General features: G+C 48.4%; 1 protein-coding gene across 4 annotated transcripts; it reads right to left on the bottom strand.

Moving 5' to 3' along the window:
• Positions 1-1,543: 1,543 nt before the first annotated feature.
• Positions 1,544-20,088, bottom strand: KLHL25 (kelch like family member 25). 4 transcript variants are annotated; one of them, XM_071568448.1, is made up of 3 exons: positions 19,817-20,088; positions 7,921-9,750; positions 1,544-3,034 (listed from the first exon to the last, which is right to left on the bottom strand). In XM_071568448.1, the coding sequence occupies exon 2, from the start codon at positions 9,731-9,733 to the stop codon at positions 7,964-7,966; it is 1,770 nt and encodes a 589-aa protein (XP_071424549.1). In that variant the 5' UTR covers positions 9,734-9,750; positions 19,817-20,088; the 3' UTR covers positions 1,544-3,034; positions 7,921-7,963. The 4 variants fall into 4 exon arrangements, with proteins under 4 accessions (XP_071424549.1, XP_071424554.1, XP_071424553.1 ...); XM_071568453.1 differs by lacking the exon at positions 19,817-20,088 and adding an exon at positions 14,637-14,654; XM_071568452.1 differs by lacking the exon at positions 19,817-20,088 and adding an exon at positions 14,565-14,604.
• Between the last annotated feature and the right edge of the window lie 75 nt (positions 20,089-20,163).

The following is a 20,163-nucleotide window of genomic DNA, read 5'->3' as shown; positions in this document are numbered from 1 at the left end:
AGGTGATCTCTGTACCAGGCTCCTGACACCTGGTGAGGAAGATGTATGTGCTCCTGACACCCCACAGAGAGGGCTGCCTATAGCCTATGGGCATGTTTCCCAGGAGCCTGGGAACACACAACCTGTAACACCAGGAGACAAAACTCTTTCCCAAGTGCTCACTCCCAGACAAAGCTGTGCCTGACCTGCTGAGATGGTGAAAAAGCCCTTTTAAAAAAGGAAAACAAATCAGGTTTACATTTCTACCCCTGTACCTCCCATTTAAACCCTAGCCCTGCTCTGGCTGTAGCTTTATTCTGTTACATCCATTTCCATCTCCTGCTCCCCTTTTACTCTGTTGCTGCTAACCAAGAAACCTTTGTATTTCTCATCGCATTTAATTCCATAGCAACAGGTCGCTGCTGTCACAGCAGCTGCTGATGGCTTTTGAATTGTCTTTCAGGAGAGCTCCAGAATAAATACAAAAGAGCAGGTCTCTGCATGGCTCATATCAAAGCAAGCCCATTGCAACACCTCCCCAGCTGCTATTTAAAAATCCCCGAGTCCCATATAAAACCTGAATCAACAAAACTATAGAGGATTTCATTCACATACCCCTTCTCTTTCCTCCCCCTTCCTGCTCATCAAACAGTAATTTTTACCCTGAATTGGTTTCCCAAAGGATTCTTTAATGAGCTTTTCCTATGGAGCTCATGTCAGCTAATGCTGCTGCCTTCCCAGCTCCTGCAGCCAAGGGGACATGTTCCCTCTGTCCTTTACAGCTCACAAATTTAGACTTCAAATCCCTTTGTGTGTAACACCTATAAGAAGTTTTGCTTCACAAACCGATCAGCCCCTGCTATAAGAGGAGGCAAATGTGAGTTTGCCTGGTGCCTGTTTGCTGCTCTGAGAGATGCTCTCATGGTCCCAGCCCTCAGCACTGGAGCTGTGTAGCAAGTGAGAATCCAGTGTTCCGAGAACAGGGCTGGATCAGTCCTCTGCTCCTTTGGGATAGGGAGAGATGCACCTGGACAGAACATGGACAGGGGCCCAGATGGAAAGCCATATCTCTCCTGTCAATGGGCCCCTTCTTGGGAGCTGCAGCAGCCAAGCAAAGGCAAATAAGGAAAACAGAAGTATGAATTCCTCTTGTCTTCCTTAGAAATCACTGGCTTTCCCTGCAGGAGTACGTCTGTGTCTGTGTTGGGCCCCTCAACCTACTTGGCAGGTATTATTAGCATTGCAGACTTGCTTCTAAAATCATGACACAGACAAACCAAGTGAAAGCAGCCACAGAGCAGGAGACGTGTGATGTCCTCAGGACATGAGAAGGCCTGGACTTTATTCCCAAATCTACCACTAACCTTGGACAAGACAATTGACATTGTGCCTCAGTTTCCCAAGCACTGAAGCAATAATAATTACAGCCAGGCTGGTTGCTCTGGAGGCTGTTTGTGAACCACCCCAAGCCAACCCTGTTATTAGTCCTCGGCCCTGTTATTAGACCTAAATCCAACTTACTTGAGAATGAAGACTCCTGTGAAAAACACACAAACCATTTCCCAGATCATCATTTTTATTAAAGTTCACAACCTGCTGAAGGGAAAAAAAAAGAAACCTACTAGAAAATGTAAATAAATGTCATTCAGTGTGTCGCAGACTGGCTGTGCAAAATGTGTGTTCTTCCCGGCAGCAACGGGCGACCGCTGCTCCGAAAAGGCCTCTGTTGTTTGAAGCCGTGTCAAGGCTTTTCATAGCATTGCATCATTCAGCTGGCCAGGCTACAGCTCAGCCTAATCCAGGGGCAAAAGGCAAGCCTGCAGAATCTGTAGATCTGTAAATCAGGACCAGTCCTCTGTGACAGCCAGCACAAAAGAGGCCAGTCAGGAGCTGCATCCCTGTACTGACATCCCAAATCCATGTGCCTTGCTTCACAGCATGAGTGAGGAGCAGCTTGGGCTGACAGCTCTTGGATGGATAATCCCAAACACAGTCAGCAGCCAGTATGTCCAGATAACCTGGGGCAGCCTCAGCCCAGCCACTGGCAGGCAGCGTGCAGTCAGAAACACACCTCTCCAAGGTGCAGTGAGGATGTGGGGTGCCATGGGAAGGAGAGAGATCCTTCCCCTGTCTGCCCTGCCACGCTCCCCTAATTCACTTGCTCTCCCTCTGAGGCCCTGCTGGAGGCAAGAACCCCCTCCCAAGGCACGAGCTGCACCCGTTTCTGCTCCTGTGCTAATTACACCCTCACCCACGCAGAGGGAAGCTCAGCAGACCGGCTCTGAGCACACAGTGGGCTTTATCTGGTGAATATCTGAGCAGCGGTGCCAGTGCCTTGGCGCACTAACAGAGCCTCTGAGCTCTTCCCAGCAGCTGTGTGTGGGGAGCTACTCAGCCTCCAACCAAATCACAACTGGCTGCAGAGAGGAAGGGAGAAAAAAATTTTAAAAGGCCCAAAGTGCAAAACAAAAGGCACCAGTACCTGGTGCTGCTGGCAGCTGCCCCAAGCTCCCACGCTTTAATGTTTCAACCGACATTGCCTCCACGGAGTGGCCAAAGGATGGGGAGGGCCAGGTGCTCTCACCCCTGTTCCCTTTAAGAAACGTTTCCAAGTCACCCAAGCAGCAGGCATTGCAAATTCACTGCCTTTAAAATAAAATTAGGATCTCTTAACCGCCCCCCCAGCCCAGCTAAGTAACAAAAAGAATGTAAAGGCTCCCCAGCAACGCTTGCTCAGGGATGCACCTTCATCTCCCCAGTCCTAGTGCCCATGAGCCATCTCTGTGACCCTCATGCCCCACCCCAGCCTTGTAGCCAGTGCTCCCAGCTCCTTGCCATCCCTGCATGACTGTCAGTGGCCAGTGGTGGGGCTGGGTGGCCCTTGGTGGCCCTATGATGTGATGCCAGCATAGGGCCCGGCTGTGTCTCCCACTCCTGGTGTAGGTTCGGATGTGAAATTTGCTTTGGAGTCCTGTGTGGGAGGACAGGAAGGGACTCAGTCACAGCATTGCCGGCTCCAACTGCAAGAGAGGGGATGTGGATGTGACTCTGGCATCTGGGGAAGGAAAGAGAAAGCTCGTTAACAGGTGATGCTGGGCTCAGCCCACACAGGTGAGCATTGTCAGTTACCGCGGTAACCCCCACTCTGAATCCCAGAAATGGGTGGAGGTAGAAAAAGCAGCTGGTTTCTTTGGGAGTTGAAATGTGCTTTTCTGACGCATGAGAGAGGGTGTTCAACTGGGAAAGGCTCGGACACAGGCAGGAAACCTCTGTGGAAATGAAAAGCGAATGGTAAGTTGAGAAAAGAGAGGTTTAGCCTTTTTTTTTTTGGGGGGGGGGGGAGGTGGGGGGTGTGGTGCAGCAGGAGTGCGGGCCCAAGAACTGGAACAGACAAAAGACTGTTTTTCTCTTTTTCCACAGGTTCCTCCAAAAACATCTGTATCACTGACATTTCCAAGAGGTTGATTAATCCAGTTGGGGGCTGAGCTCAGACTACACGTTTCCATCTGCCCAGGGTTAGGAAAAGCCTGATTTTCATCGACTTTCCTCCCCAGGCCAGCCACTCCCTTCCAATGCTGCCTGATAAACTGGCTTCAGAGACAACCAGCCACTTGGAAAGAGCAGCAGTGGCAAAAAACTGCAATCCCTGTTTATCCGGCCCTGCTATTATGCACATGCAAATGGATTTCCCTAGGAGCCACTGAGAGAAACCAGCTGTGACTTTGTTCTGGCAATTCCAGCGAAGTTGCAACAGGTTGCAAGCAACCACCCCAGCAGCATGCAGGTGAGTGGCAGCGTTTAGGAGCCAGGAGATTATCCTGAGTGTTTTTTAGGCTGCTGTTTGCAGGTACACATGTTTTGGCATCAGAGCATGTCTTTCTGTGAGCAGGGCTCTGTGAATGGAGCTGGGAATGATGCGTGGCAATAAAATCCTGTAGATTGTTGCAAGGTGAAAGCTGACAGAGTGCTGCTCCCGGTGGAAGGGGAGCCTCACCAGGCAGCAGTAAATGTGTCTTTGCAAATGCCTTATTATCTAAGCTGTAATATAATAATCAGGAAAAACCACTGACAACATTCAATGCTTAGTATGAGTGTGGTATCAGAATACAGTTCATGGCCTGACATGTGACCTAAATCCTTGCAGGAGCTTTGGGGCCAAAGTGCAGCTTTTAGGTGCCAGAACCTTCAGCCTCAAAAACCTTCAGCCCTCAGTAGCTCAGCTCCCACCCAAGAGCAGGCACCAGCTACTGCTGCCATCCCCAGCCCTCAAGGGCACTAAACGCACCAAAGGGCTCCAGTGGGAGCCACAAAATCGGCTCTGAGCTTCCAGATGTGTCCAAGGAACAAGGGCCTGAGTAGTGCCTGGCCACCAGCCTCTACTTTCTACAGCCCAGACTGTGAGGAGAGCCCTGCAGGACTAAAAAACTACTGGAATGGGAACCCCTGGCTTCTCTCTGTGATGGGGTTTGGCTCATTCTATTTGTTTTGAGATGGAAATTCCAACATCTCCACCCCAGGGGAGCAGTTGAGGCTCAGGAGGCAGCACAGATGGATGCAGTGACCCTTTTCCAATTAATTTTTGCCGGCTGGACCTTGCAATCTGAAGTGACCATCCCACCTCCATCTGTGACTTTGCTCCACAGAAATGAGAGCATCACACAGGACAGTTTGGAGAAGCCACTTTTAATGTGGAGACAGACAACTTGGAGAACTTGTTCCTGGTACCTCCTGAAGTCACCTCCAGGGAGGTGCGGAGTTGTCCCCATCAACTGTCACTGCACAGGACTGTGACAGACCACCCAGCATCCTTCCCCAGGGCTCCTGGCTGGGCTGGGTTTGTCTTTGTAACACAGAGAGTCTTTATTAGCCGAGTGCTCTCTATTTTATTTCCCTTTTGTAATGTTTTGCCTCGTGGCTCCACCGCCACTGGTGGGAGGAGACCAACCTTTCATGTTTCATATTGCTAATCATGCGTGATCCCTGGAGTTAACTGCAGGTAGTAAGCACTAAATTAATGTCACACGGCCTCCCTGGCAGGGCCAATGGGACCTCTGCTGAAAGGTGCCCTGGCTCCAGCTGGGAAGGGTGAAGGCCATGCCCTCAAGGAAACATTTCTAGCTGGTCAGCTTTACGCTAAATGAAAAGCAGGCTGGGTGGTTTATGATCAACATTTCCTGAGCACAGATTACTTGGGTTTCAGGGACCAGTTTATAGGCAAGAGGTTGTTTTTTCCATGAGTACAAAGTACTACTTCCTTCCATGTGATTGCTCAGGCCTTTCCCCAGCAGTCCAGCTTGCTCTGGACTGATTGTCCCTTCTGAGCCTTCTCCATCTGAGGCGGACTCCCAAAGCACACTTGGGCACATGCTGGCCAGCCTGCCTTCTGGGTGCCTCTACTTGAAGAAGGATCCCATGCGGCCTATCCAGGTGTTGCAGCAGAGCCTGTCCTTGGTGGAAGCTCCAAGCCAGAAGATCCCTCAGCCAGACCTGCTACAGGACAATTGTGTAGTCATAGGATCCTACAACCTGTTACCCCAGTTCCTGAGCCCAGTTTTGGCACAGGTGCAGCCAGGACACCCAAGGCAAGCACACAGGACTTGGCTGGTGCAGTGTCACAACACATGCATGTTGGAGGCATTCACTCGCCCATCCTGGTGGTTTATGTAAGGAGCTGTCACAGTGGCTGAGGCCATAACAATAAATTAGTTTAAAAAAAAAACCTTCATGAAAAATCATGTTGGAGAGATATTCCTTCTGGCAAGAGCTTGGGTACATTTTAAATACTTCTTTTAACCGAAGAGTGGAAGCAAAGCCAGAAAAGCACATAAAACTCTCACACAGACACTTTTCACCAGTTTTATTTGCAGGTTGGTATATTACAGCTCCTAGTTTTCTTGTGCTTGAGTCAGGCTCTAGATTACTGGGGGAAAATATATCTATGCAATTCCCACAAAGCTAATTATTAGGTCTGAACAAACCAAATACAGTACAGAGGAAAAAGGGCAGGACAGGAAAGTAACATCCCTGTGACTTTGGAGACTTTCTATTTGGTGGCTGAAGAATCAACTCCTACCTCAAACTATTCCCAAGAACATAGCTGGTGTTGAGCTTTAATATTCAGCTGCATCTGCTACCAGATAAAATTAATTTTCAGCTCTAGGATGGCTCTTAAAGGGAGGCCCCATTGACCTGAGCTGAAAATGATGGAGTCCTCACACTCTTGGCCGCTATATTTAATAGCAAAGTGGCAGTTAATTAGATTACTGAGCCACTGTGACAGATGCTAGGCAGTGCCTGAGGAGAATTTGGAAAGGTCATTATCTTCCAGTGCTGGGAACACTCTCAAATCTCATTTTAACCCTTTCAACTCTCGCCCTGCCCTCACAGTGGTCCAACCCATGTTAAAACCAGGTGTTTCACAAAGGCCAGTGTAATGCCCTGGGTGATTTTTTTTTCCCACCTGAGAAAAGCAGGTAGTCACAATGGGCAAACACACAGCAGATGTGCCACGAACTCCTCCTTGGTTCCCAGTTGGCATCAAAAGAGATGATCGCTGGGAGGTGCCAGCAATTTCACCTGCTGGGTGATTCCCAGGCACACCAACCACACCAAGTGGGAAGTAGGGAAGTGAGAGGGTATTACAAGGTTTGAGTAGCATTCTTTCTTGCTTCTATTAAGTGAAGTGGATTTCGAGGAAGCTGTGTAAGAATTTCCCTCCCCACATTCCCCACTTTCCAAGTAAAACTCTAAGTGAAGTGTGTCAATCAGCTCCTTCAGTTAGCTGGGATGTAGCTTCTACCAACAAAGCAGGGCTGTGTGTGTTGCTGGCTCTGTGAAACCTGCAGAGTGAGCTAGCAGAGGTGTAACAGACTTCCTGCGGAGATGACACAATCCAGTTGTTGTCCGTACCACTATCTGCTTTGACAAGGCAAGGTGAGAAGTTTCTGGCCTTTGCCTGGCCAGCTGCATCTCAGCACAGATTGATGAAGACATGCAAAGCTCTGTAGTGCCACACTGGTAACCAGAATGGCAAACAAACATCCCACTGGAGAGGAGAGAGGAGGAGCCAGCAGTCCTGTCCCAGTAGCACCTGCCCTGAGCAAGCGAGAACTGGAGCTCCAGAATGAGACAGGACATCATGAGATTCTACCAACTTTCTTATTCTCACACACCCCAAAACACTGATAAACACCTTCTTCTTCTGGTTACAAAACCCCTTCCCTCCCACTCAGGTCTCACACAGAAGTCTCAGAAGGTCTGATTTAACAAGCAACAACTTGGATGATAAATAAACACCAGGACCATCAAATGCACAATGGCTTCTGAGCTTTTGCTTCTGCTACCCACTGAAATGTAAATACAGAGCATAAAAAGAGATCCGGAATTTGCTGGCATTCCAAGGGTCACTTGCCTCCATATTCATCAGTTCTGAATAAATCACATAGAAAATCAGCAAAAATATTTAATTGCTGAGACACTTCCAAAGCACTTATTGGCCTGTTATCTCCCAGGGCTCACAGGCAAGTGTTTTTAGAAACCTTAACTCCCTCAACTGCATGGGGACAGGATGCACTCTGTGGTAAGAGCCATGAGTGCAGGTGCGGACACATCTGCCCTCCCCTCCCCACCCACCCACACAAGGGTGATGCTGCCACATCCAGCTACCTTGGAGCAGAGAGAGAGGAGCTGTGGCCCTCGATGTAGGTGTATCTCTAAAGATACTGGGAGGATCAGCTGGAAATAAAAGAACCCTGGGAGCTAGCTAGGCTCACAGTACTGCAGGACTGGTTACTTTTTCCTGGCTCTACATCACACCTTTAAATGTTCCTTGCCCATAAAACAACCTCATGAACAACCTGGAACCCATGACTCTGGCTTGGTGTGTGCAGCCACAACTAAGACAAGGCAGCAAGTTTCAAATTAAGAGGAGGAGACCCTTACCTTATTGACCTCCTGGATACAAGCCCCCGAGCCCTGGCTCTCATCATGATGGCAAGTGCTTCCAGGTGCTGACAAAAGCTGTGGGGATAAGTGAGTAAGGCACTGTTGTAATACAGTTCCATGTGTCTGACATAGGGTCATAGCAGTCCAGCGTTTTGCACCTCTGAGTGCCAAAGTAACCTCCCACCACATAGAGTTTATTCCCCGAGGCCAAAGCGTGGCATGACATGCGTTTGGCTGTCATGTCCCCAATGCGTGTCCACTGGTCTGTCTCACAGTCAAAGCGGTAAGCAGATGCTGCCGTGAACTCCGTGTCTCCTCCCATGATGAAAATCTGGCTGCCCAGGACAGCGGCTGCTGTGTAGCGCCAGGGCTGTGGGCATTCAGCTTTGATCATCCATCGATTCTCTGCTGGATCGTAACACTGGACTTTGGACACCATATCCCGGTGAATGCTGGTCCCACCAAAGACAAAAAGCTTGAGCCTGGCGCTCACCACTGCAGCGTTGCTCACTCCATCTCTCAAAGGAGCCACCATTGTCCATTTGTTGGATATGGGATCATACTTCTCCACTTGCTTCAAGGAAACAGAAGGAGATGCAGGAAAGACTCCAGCTACTGCAGTGTGTCCACCAACCACATAAAGGCAGTTTTCCAGTTCAGCTGAGCCGTGTCCAAACCGAGCAATTAACATTGGGGCAGCTTTGGACCATTCCTCATGCACAGTGTCATACACCCACACATCTTTTGAGACCCCGTTCTCTGAGCCTCTGCCTCCAGTGATATACACTTTGCAGCCAATAGCACAGGCACTAAACTCCTTCCGTGGACTTGGCAGGTCTGCTTTGGGGATAATTTCCTTTGCTTTGTGGTCTACTTGGTAAATCTTATCACACATGAAGGTCTGTCCTCCCAGGATCAGCAAAGTGTGCCCAGCTTTGCGAGGCCTGGCACAAGGACTGGTGACCACTCCATCATTCTGGAGGATCTTCTTCTTGCATTGAATAGCTTCATCCAAGACAAGCTTGTTCCTTTCATCCACCATGATCAAGTCCTCGCAAGCCAAGGCTTCCTTGAGGCATTCAGAAGGCAGCAAAGCCAGGCGAACATTCCTCAGAAGCTCTGGGAGATAAGCCTTACGCTCATCCAGATCGTATTTCACCCACTGGATGACAGCCTTGAAGACTTTTTCTTCATCTTCAATTTCTAGCTCATCACTGGAAATGAGATCCAGCAAAGTGTCCTTGGAAAGATTGTTGAAGTCCTCACTCTTGTGAACAGTCTCAAAGTTGACCAGGCACATCCTCCAGGAGAGCTCATAGAGCCGTCGGCACTGATGAGCATCCGAGAGCAGCATCATGCCCAGACAGTTGGAAGGATAGAGGTTTTTCTCCAAGAACTCAGCTGCTGCATCTCGGACATCATGGAACTGCAGCATGTCTCCAGCTTCCAGGAGGGACTCAGCATTCTCCTCATTGATAATGATCCGAGAGGAGTAAGCAAAGTCCAGCAGTAGCTCCAGAACCTCTGGGTGGAGGCTGTCGTGGAAGTTCACCTCATCATCCAGGCTCTCCCGGAGGCCATTGCTAAACATGGCCTCAAAGTACCTACTGGAGGCAGCCAGGACTGCCCGATGGCACGGGAATGACCTGTTTCCTGCCCAAAGCGTGACATCAGTGAACATGCAGTGCTTCCGCAGGGTGTTCAAATGGGACAAGACACAGTCTGGGTGTGAAGCTTTGTGAAAAAGCAAGATGTTCATGGAGCCGGTGCTAGTCCGGGATTTACGGTTCTCGTGGACACTGACTGACATGATGGCAGAGCTCTTGCCTGCAGAGGAACAAACAGGAAAACCATTATTCCCTTGTCCTTACTGATGTAAGGCATGGAAGACTCACACATTTGTTATCCAACCCTCATACACCACCAATGGATCTCAAACGTGAAGCACCAGGTGACAGCCTTGTGCTCCTGCACCCTGGTTTGCAGAGCCCCTGCCTCCTGCACCTTCACACCCTCCAAAAAATTTAACTCAGGCTGAACAGGGTGGAAAAGCAGAGCAGGGTGAAGGGGGAAATTCTCCACTTTGGTTTCAACAACAGAGCAACAAAGTGAAGCAATCAAACCCCAAACTTGGTGGTAGATTGTCTCAACAGCCCCTAGAGGGTATTGGCAAACCGCAGAAGAGTTATTTTTCCTTAGAAAACAGCATTGAGAAAGCAGACTATCCAGGACAAAGGGCATCAGTCTGTTCTTGGCTCAGCAGAAATCAAGTCTGGCTTCTGATTTTCATATAGATTGCTGCAGGTTTAGGGAAAGTAATTGCTAGAGGTTTTATTTATGGAATATTTAACTACCAGCACAAGCCAGGAGTTTTGAACAAATTTTACCAAAGCCATTTGTTGTAGCTTTTGATGATAAAACTCACCAGACACTTCACATGACTGAAATGTTTTGTAGGACAGATTCACATCAGAATAAAACAAAAGAGACGGCCAAATTACGCTTTTTACCAGACAGGCAGAAGCAAACAGAGGGCTTTTATTAGCTACTATTTCATTTGAGTGCTACCCGGTATCATTCTTTGCCTGTAAAAGAAAACCCCTTTGGGGTAATCAAATTAATACTGCCTAGATGATAAAATGCAAGTCATTTACTCCAAAATATTTTAACCAGCTGTATTTTGTTCCCCATGTGACTAAAGCAGATAGACAGATGTGCAAACAGCTCTCTCTTGCAGAAGAAAGTCAATACTAAGTTCATAGCATAACTGTCCCAAGGTTTGAAAAACTAATCCAAAAAGGAGAAAAATGGGGTCATCCTGGTGTACCTCCACTGCAGCCACTGCTGTTCAGAAATCAGCCATTAGCCAGACAGCTGGGGAAGGTTTTTTAGATGTTCATGTTGGTTGGATGTTTTTTTTGAACTTGCCTGAGGTTCCTCAAGGGTCTTTCTATCCTGCAAACACAAGTGCTGCAATTCAACCCTCTCTTCCCCAGCCATGCTGAGCTCACCATCACCCCAGCCCAGCACTGGGGGTCTCAGGGGAAACCACGAAAGGCTGAGAGCAGGGACACAGAGCTCCCAGGCTGCCGCAGGTCACAGCCTTGACCTGGCAGTGACCTGGAGCTGCACAACCCTCCCACACTCCATGGGTGGATGACCTTAAGTGGAGGCGGATGGCCAGATATGCTGCCTGATTCAGGCTCTGGTCATGCACTTCCTACCCCTGCTTCTTTAGCGCCTCCAAAAGAGTCCAAATTGGACAAAAGTTGTGGGCATGTTGCTGCTTCCCCACCTGCTGCTATGAATTACTGAGGTTGGTCTTCCCAAGGCCTCACTCATTCCTTAGGGCTGTGTCATGGTCCAGGGAAAAATCTCTGTGCTTTCCCATGCAGAAATGACAGGTTGCTCAAGCAATTCCTACTCAGCCTCCGAGTCACGGCAGGAGCACTGACGCAGGTAATCAGGTTGGATATGTACATGGCACCACCAAAACCCCTGCAGCCTGGGGTTGAGGCTGACAAGCTCATTTCACTTGTGATTGGAGGCTGTGCAGAATCAAGGCTCCAAAACAAGAAGGAAAATGCCATTATGGAACAGCACTTCGAAGTGCATCTGAAGGAAAGGTTTCCAACAGCTACACCCAGTGCAGGAACAACACTGATTTAAGAGGTTATATGGATTCCTTTGCCAACTCTGAAGCGAGGAATACAAATGAAACATTTATGAGTCTGCTAAAAGCTATTGATTTAGGTGCCTATTCCCACAACCTCAGAAACCACCCTGGCATTGCCACTGCTTTCTTTGCTCACAGCTCAGATCAGCCATTCAATGTCAACCTTTGATTTGCTTATGCACAAGAAATGAAGCCATTTATATAGGACAGCTATGGAAACAAACACAAAGATTGCAGGAAGGCAGCAATGATTAAAAAAGCAGCTACTCAGACTGGAAGGAGCAGGTCATTTAGAAAATGAAAATGTCTATATAAAAGCTGCACCAAAGCCATTTGATATATATATATATATATATATATATATATATATACACATACACATACACACATACAGATACATATATATCTAAAATCTCAGGCTTCTAGCATCAAATATCTAACCCAGAGAACTTGGTTGCAAACAGTATTTCTATCCTATGTGTATTGAACAAAATCCAGGGAATAAACTGGCAGGTTCCAGTTCAGTCCCCAGCACTGCTTTTCATATCTTGTCCCACTACAGGCCACCAACTAATCCTCAGTGCAGCTGCAAGACTGAAACCTAAGGAGGCCACAGTCACAGCCCCTTTACTTGGCCTCTCCTGGAGCCAGGTTATGACACTGGATGTCACTGGTCACAGATGAGCAGGGCTAGACAGACCATTAAACTGAAACTAAAGCAGCTTCTGAACTCTGGGCTGCAGCCATCTCACCAGCAAGTCTTGCTTGTGGTTTTCAGCAACATCCAAACAGTTTTTTTCTGAGGGCTTCTTGAATCCTGCCATAGCTGAGCACAAGCAGAAAGTAGCAAACACACCTCACAACATCTCTCAGTCTACCAGAGACCTTGCTGTCATCTCACCTGTATCAGACAAACAGAAATTGAAGGCAGCAGCACCTGGTGGGTTTCCTCCAAAACTTAGCAGTTTACAAACCTCAGAAGCCTGTAGGTAAATGATCTTCTACAATTTCATGATGTGCACAAAAGTATGCTTCGATTTAAACAATGTTTAACTGCAGCGATGAACAGGCTGGACCCATGATGTGTGCACTTCTCAGAAGCACAGGCATGCAGAGCAGAATTTGGCCCCTACCACATTCCTTACTCCCCTTACCCAACTCCTGAGCTAAAGAGAAAAAGCAGAGCCACTCAGAACAAGGAATATTTTACACAAAGTAACCTGTCAGTGGTTCCTGCCAAGCTTCCACCAGCTCTGTGAGAGCCTGGGGGTTATCAGAGCTCCCAGCTGCATCTTCCATCATGCAGGAAGCTGTCGCTGGAACAGCCATGTCAATGAGAATAGCAGAAGGCATGACCTGAACAATCTGGGGCTTGGATTTCTCCAGGCTACATTCTTTTTTTTTTCCTTTGAAAGGCAGTTATTGAAAAAATAACTATCTACTGCATAACCTTTTAAAAGGATCTTAACTGCATGCAGAGGCAGATGATAATCCTTCTTCCATATGGATGAGGGCAGAGGGGCATCAGCTTTTTGACAGCTATCCAATGCTGTCTGCTGGCTGCAGTATTCCCCTGGCTGTCTGCAGCCTTTGTACAGCCAGGATAGGAAAGACAGGTTTTTTCCAGCAGAGTAAGATAAGGATGCTTTGAAACTCCTTCCACTCACCCAGACAGGGCAGACAGCAACCCCAAAGGAGGGAAGGAGTTGGCTCAGGGAGAGGAGACCCCTCAAACCTCAGCTCATGAAGAAAATAGCCCAGCAATCTCTCTGGACAGGACAATGCTGGAAAAGACAGGGGGGAAATCCAAAAGCACAGAGCTGGCCAAACTCCCCACTCAAAGAAGCACAACTGTCCCGTCCATTAGCCTCTTGCTTCCTATAAACCAGGTCCCAGAAGAAGGCTGTCCCTCCCAGGCTGGTGGGTCACCATGTTGTAACCCTGCTGGAATGGGTCATTTAGGAGAACTTCAGGAAACACTCTATCAGCTGTTGAAAAATCCAAGCACCTCTTAGACAGACACTTTGAAGCTGTATCAGGCCCTGTCCCCAATCACAAAAGAACTGCTTATGAGAGGACAGCTCAAAAGCACCATTGACACACAAACTATATTTAGCCAGACTTGGAGCTTCCCCTCCATCTCAAACCAGTAGCCCCTCCATAAATCTCCAAATTAATTTACTATCTGCAGGGAATTGCCAGCTGAGATCCTGCTTCTTTCAAGAGGACAAGATTTGAGAGTGAATATGTTCCCCAGTGGGACTTCAGGGTATCAAGAATAATTCCTGCTTAGAAGGGCAAAACTACAGGATTTGTATGTGTTCTCCCAAGACTGCAAAGGTTGGCTAAACACCAACAAAGAGCCCAAATTCCATGATCCCAAGCTGGCATTTTCTGTTTGCCAATCAGAGAAGCAGCAACCAGAAAGCATTTCTTTTTGTCCTACTCAACCATGAACTATCTAAAGCTGTAAATAAGTAAATAAATAAGCAGTAAGGTTCCCTGCTGGCTCGGCTCAGAAGACCTGGAAGAAGCTCTTCATGCTGCAGTGAAGATTAATTCCCAAGAAGTCAGATATATGGGCCCTCCATGCATGGGCTGTACTACAACCTAGAGCCACTCCTTCCAAACCAGAGCAGACCCACCTTGAGCAGGCAGAGACAATAGGAATAAGATCCATTTTTATTTTCACTCCAATTTCACAATATTAACCCTGTGGGGGGAAATACCATCTTGAACTCACACAAAGGTCAACTTCTCCCTGGAAGCAGTAGGATCAATTATCTACCCACTACGAATGCTCCTGCTGTTCCCTCATCCCAAATAGTTGTACTTTTTCAACACTTTCATTGACTCCACCATCTGGTCCTTAGGCCAGCAGTGCTCTCCCAGGCCAAAATTACTGGTATAAAACAAACTCCCCCTTTTTACTGTAGAGAGTAGCAAAATAGAAACAGAAAATCACCTATTGTGTTTGCTTCAGAGGAAAGAGCTCCTTGCAAAGCTGCTTAGGAGAAAGAGCAGTGAGAAAACATACTGTCAAACACGGAGCCAGATACAGCTGTTACAGACGTGATTTCTCAGCACTGGAGACCATCAAAAGGGTTGAGAAAGGGGATCTGTTACATGCAGGCATTCACGTACTCAGACATAGCTCGAGCTTCAAAAGCGGAAAAAACTCAGCAGAAAACAGGAAGAGGTGGTGGGGGAGGGAGATAAAAAACAAGAGGAGCGAAGGAACAAATGTAAAGATGTTTTCAGCTGGTTCTCCTGTCCTTGCACAACACAGTGGACTGTCAGATATACAGCTTGGATCTGCTTGAAATCCCCAATACTAATAATGCCCTTCTGTAAAGAGTGCTTGAGATGAAAGGAATTAAATAGCACCTGGCATTTAGTGCAGCACCCCACTTGTTGAGCACGGAGCCTGGGCTGCTGTCAGGTGGGCAGCAAAGGACCTTCACCACATCATCTCCCAGGCACACTCTCTGCATTGGCCATGCTCCTGTGTGCCTGGATGCAGATTTTGCTCTCTAACAAGTTGGGTTCATCTCCAGCAATCCTGGTGAATTTAGTGGTTTGCTGGTGTCAGCCAAATTTGTTCTTGTTCTCTTCTGGATGACTAACACAGCAAAGATGCAACTGTGATTTTGCACACTGGAATTCAGACAACATAACTGCCATGAATCAGAGGGTATTGCTCTGCATTTGCCCTTCCTGACAAACTCTTGATGTTTCATCATATTTGCAAACAGGCAAGCAAAGGAAAGGCAGCTGACTCCATCCCCCCAGAACAGAATTTCTGATCCTGCCCCAGACTTTGAGAATGGAAGGAATCCTTATCATTTCTTCTCGTTTTCTCACTTCCTAGTCTAGCCTGTACATCCTAGACAGAAAACAGAGAGACGATGTAAAAGGCTCCTTCTGTTGGCTTAGACAGAAACTGGGAGGTTTTCCAAGCCCAATTCTGTAGGCTCCAGGAATCAGATTGTCTGGAGAAGATCCGGGTACATACATGAATGTTTTGAAAGTCAGTTTCAGAAACTTGGTATGAGTTTCATATCCCACTCATATCCTCATATCCCATTCTCACCAGTACCCACCATTCCTTCCTTTAAACGCATGTCCCACTCTGAGCCCAAAGCCACCACAAGATTCTATTCAATGCCACTTGCCATGGAAAACAAAACTATTATTGTCAAGATGTACCAATTAGTGAGGTTCTTGGTTTGTGCAAAAGCACTGGTAAAAGGGGCAGTAGTGCCTCAAATCTATGAGATGAACTAATCTGAGCCAAAGGCGATCCTGGTTCCAAACACAATAAAATACTCATAGGACACCCACTTTGCACACAATAAATGCAGTTTTATTTGCAAATCAGGTACTGGACTTGCTACACTGCAACTGAGATACTCCATAAACCTTCTTGAGCTACCTGTGAGGCAATCAAATAGAGTTCACATTCATCACTAAGCACATTGGCTTTGCCATTCCTGGGAATACCACACCCTCTTACAACCACTACCCAAATCGGGATAAATAACGCTTTTAGCCACAGTCCAGGCTCCAGACAATAGCTTTTCATTGCTACGCCTTAACTCCAGCAGATCTTTTCAGAGCCCGTGATTCATTTCAGAGGCTGTGGTGGGGTTTTGTCCTCCCGCCTGCCCTCCAGCTCCGCTCGTGAATACATCCCATTCTGCCAGATCAATCACAGGCGCTCTGCAAAATGAATGGAGGGCTGCAGAGGAGGCAAGCGTTCGCAATCCCCTCTCCCAGATTATACTCAAAAAAGCTCCAGAATGGAAATAGTCTGCTTGAACTCAGCGTCTCGCCCAGCCCCATATGGGCAGGATAAAGTCCTTTTCAAGCAAGCCAACTTGCTAATGTGCTGCAAAGGCAAAAGGCCCTTGGTGCTTCAAATACAGAGGAACCACATGCCACTTCCCAGGGAGAGTTTAGGAGATGAGATGTGGTGTATGCCAAATTAATGCCAGAATAACCACGGCAGTTGCTGACTCCAGAGATCATATTCAGATCCTCCCACTCTCTGTGTACTGTGCCTGGCTCCTGGCACTGAGGCTGGCAGAGCCAAGTGCTCCAGTGGCCAGGCTAACCATAAGCCATGGACATTCATACCAAACAGGTCTGTCTGCCTGCTGTCAGGGCAGGATTTCAATTTTGGGCCTGGCCAGTTAAGCTGGGGTTTTGTTTTGTCTTCCCCACTCCCTTGCCAGGCAAGAGATCATAGTACAACTGCCAGGTTTGGCTTGCTCATTTGCAATTCTGGCTGGAGTTCAGAACCATGGAGATGGGAGGCCCTCATGCCTTCAAAATCAATTAGCCCTTGATGTTGATGGGCATGGAGGACAGCCATTCCCAACTGGATTGTAAAGCACTGACAGATACTGAAGTGTCTGGGGCTGTGAGACAGGCTCACTGCCCTCTGGCTCTGGACAGAAGGAACAAATCTGACACCCATCTCTGATTTTTCCATTTCAGTACTCACACAGCATCAAACCACACACTCAGCTAGCAAGTTCTGGGCCACAGTGGGAGCACTGCAGCAGCCCAGGCTGTCCTGGGCATCTGTGCACACACTGCAGGCACACCAGAGTGATTGCCAGTGTGGTACAGTAATAAATTTGCCTCACCACAATCTGACAGGCTGCTATATAAAACTGGTAGTCTTTGCAAAGTGTAATGGTCAGCAAGCAGACAGTTGTTACAGGACAAGAAACATTCCCAGGCCTGAGCAATGGAGGGAAGACAGAGCTGTCTGTACAGGCTGGTGTGATACTAATAGTCACTGTGGGAATATAAAGCTGATAAGCAAAGACAGGCCAGTGTGTTGGTGATTAAAGGGCAGGCCAGGGGGCTTGTGGTGGCTTGTTACAGCTAAATGCTTCCTAGCCAGCTTTCCTGCAGCCACTGTTTCAGCAGTGCCAGTGACACTGCAATTCAATTGCAGTCTGTAAAAAACAGGAGTAAATCTACCCCTCCATTCAAGTGCTGACATTTCCTCAAACCTGCCCCTTCCACAGTCCCTGAGCACCAGAGGCCATGGACACCCCAGGCCAGCTCTTCCTGTCCTGCTCCACCTACTCACGCCCAAGCCAAGCCACTGCTCAACACTCTTTCGTAACACTGCCACTTCCCTCCCCACCTTGCAAAGTGCTGCCTGTCCTCTTCCACCTCCACAGATGACCACATCCTGCCCTTCCTGTTTCACTCGTCCACCTCCTGAACATTGCCTAAACTGGCTCCTAGGAGGGACCCAAACTCCTGCAGGCTTTGGGGAGCGGCTGGTTGCCACCACAGAGACAGAAATGCTATCATAAGTCACATTTGCATATGTACACATGGGTATGTGCAGACTCGTCCCCACCCCAGACCCTGTCCAGCACTCCACTCTGTCCAGAGCTGGAGAGGGACTATATTATATATCAGACACATGCTCATTTTCACACATGTGGCATACATGTCGTGCAACATCTTGCCTTCTGTCCTCAAGCTGTCACCTTCACAAATTTCTTTTGCCTAGCTCCTTCAGCCAAACCTTTTTCAACTGGCCTTATCTCCTCCCCCAAAGCACATCTGAGCCACCGTGCTCTCTGCTTGAGCTAATTGAACCTGCCCCAAACACAGCACGAGAGAACACCATGCTCTGCACACACGCTGAGGCAGGAGGACTTCAGATAACAATCTAAATACTTAAGAAAATTAACAAAAAAAGGTTGGGAAATTTAAGCTCCTCAGTGCTGAAGCTGCTTACAGTCTCCCATGTCTATATTACGGTGCAACCAGTTTGTTTCTGCAGCAATTCTCATTTTGGTTTAGTCCTGAGAATCTTGTGCCCACCTCACACACTCCTGCTGCAGAGCCAACTTCCACCTATGCCTCCTCCCCAGGTGCCTTACGGCCTTATCAGAGATAAACCAGAGTAGAAGTTTGGGGTTTAAGACACAAAAGAGACAACACATGTTTTCAGATAAGGTTTGATCCAAAGCAGCCAACAGGACAAGGAAAACAGAGAGGTCCCAGGAAGGGTCCCACGGTACTAAGGAGTCACACCCCTTGAGAGGTGAGCAGAGAATAGAATGCACAGGAGAGCACAGAACTCTGGAAGGAGCCTGTCACCAGAGCAGCTGAGCCAACAGCAGCAACTGCCCACCCCCAGGAAACACGTGGGGTGTGTTACACACATCTCGAATTGCTCCTAAGGTAAGTTCAATAAAAAACAGTGTCACAAGACACAGGAAGGAAGAAGGAAAGACAAGGGAAGTTGCCAAAGTATAAAGGTTATAGAGTCAGCTTGTTTTTCTTGTGGCTCTGGATCTGTCCTGGAGAGGAAGAGGTTTGTTCGGGGGAAGACTACACGGCATCCCGACTGTGTAACTCAGTCCTGCAGATCACAAGGGAACACACACAGACATTGCCAGGAAAGGAAAACAGAAAACAGTCACGACACTGGGGCTCTCCACGGGAATAGTATGAGACACTCGGCTGTCGGCTTATGAAAGGCTGAGGACAGATTTTCCAAGCAAAGATTTGGCAGACCTAAGCCCCCCACCTGAACAACTATAAGTAGACGGATTAAAGAAAATAAAGAAAAAAGAAAAAAACCTCCAACAAACAAAAGAGCAAACAAACAACTACCAAACAGGCTTTTAACTTTTTTAAATGCCAAGGGGGCCGTGAGGACAGCAGAGGGAGGAAGACTATTTTTTCTCCTCTGTCAGTTCAGCTCAGTCACTCCCATAAACCTGGTCACTTCTCTAGACAGGGCTGCTCGAACCGATTTCATCAGAGGCCATGGAAGTTGTGTTCCTTAGAGCACAAATTTGAGATCTATATGTAGAAGAGAAGAGGGGAAAAAACCCCCAAAACTAAAAAAGCAGCGCCACTCTACTCTCATATCCAAGAGACTAACAGCTGGGGTTTAATATTTTTTTTTTCATTTTTTCGATTCATTTTTTGTTTTGGAAGCGAAAAGCCCTTCTCCTCCCCAAACCTTTTCCTGATGCTTCCTCCCTACGGCACACGATGCTCCGAACCCCAGCGAACCCCTGGCCGGTACCGGGGGCGACACTCGGGGGTCCAGCACATCCCCGCCCCTCCCGGCTCCCAATCCACCGCAAACCCCTTGCTCGGAGGGGGCCGGAGCGGGTGTGGTGGGGGCCGCGTGAACCCAAACCTGGGTGGGGAATCACTCACCGTCTCTTGGCAGAGGCGAAACCTCCCGGGACGGAGGGCGGGGACAGAGGGAGGGCTGGAAGGAGGGATGCAAGGATGGAACGCGGGATGCGGGGCTGAAGAGAGGGATGCGGGGCTGGAAGGAGGGATGCAGATCTAGAAGGAGGGATGAGAGGCTGGAAGGAGGGATGCAGGGATGGAAGGAGAGCTGCAGTGATGGAAGGAGGGCTGCCGGGACGGAGCGCGGAGCGTTGCGGAGCGTTGCGGAGCGTTGCGCGGCCCCGCGCGCTCCCGCGCACAATGTACCCGCCGGGCGGGACCGGCCGCGCGTGGGACCGCGGGGGCGTGGCCGGCCGCCGCCGTCGCGA

This window comes from Pithys albifrons, chromosome 13 (genome assembly GCF_047495875.1).
Source record: "Pithys albifrons albifrons isolate INPA30051 chromosome 13, PitAlb_v1, whole genome shotgun sequence".
NCBI lineage: Eukaryota > Metazoa > Chordata > Aves > Passeriformes > Thamnophilidae > Pithys > Pithys albifrons.
Note: the sequence above shows the minus strand (reverse complement) of the source record. Positions and strands in the feature narration are given on the sequence as shown.

What these genes read in the sequence shown, in the direction of transcription:
- KLHL25 (XM_071568448.1), bottom strand. Translation starts at nt 9,733, where the DNA reads ATGTCAGTCAGTGTCCACGAGAACCGTAAATCCCGGACTAGCACCGGC.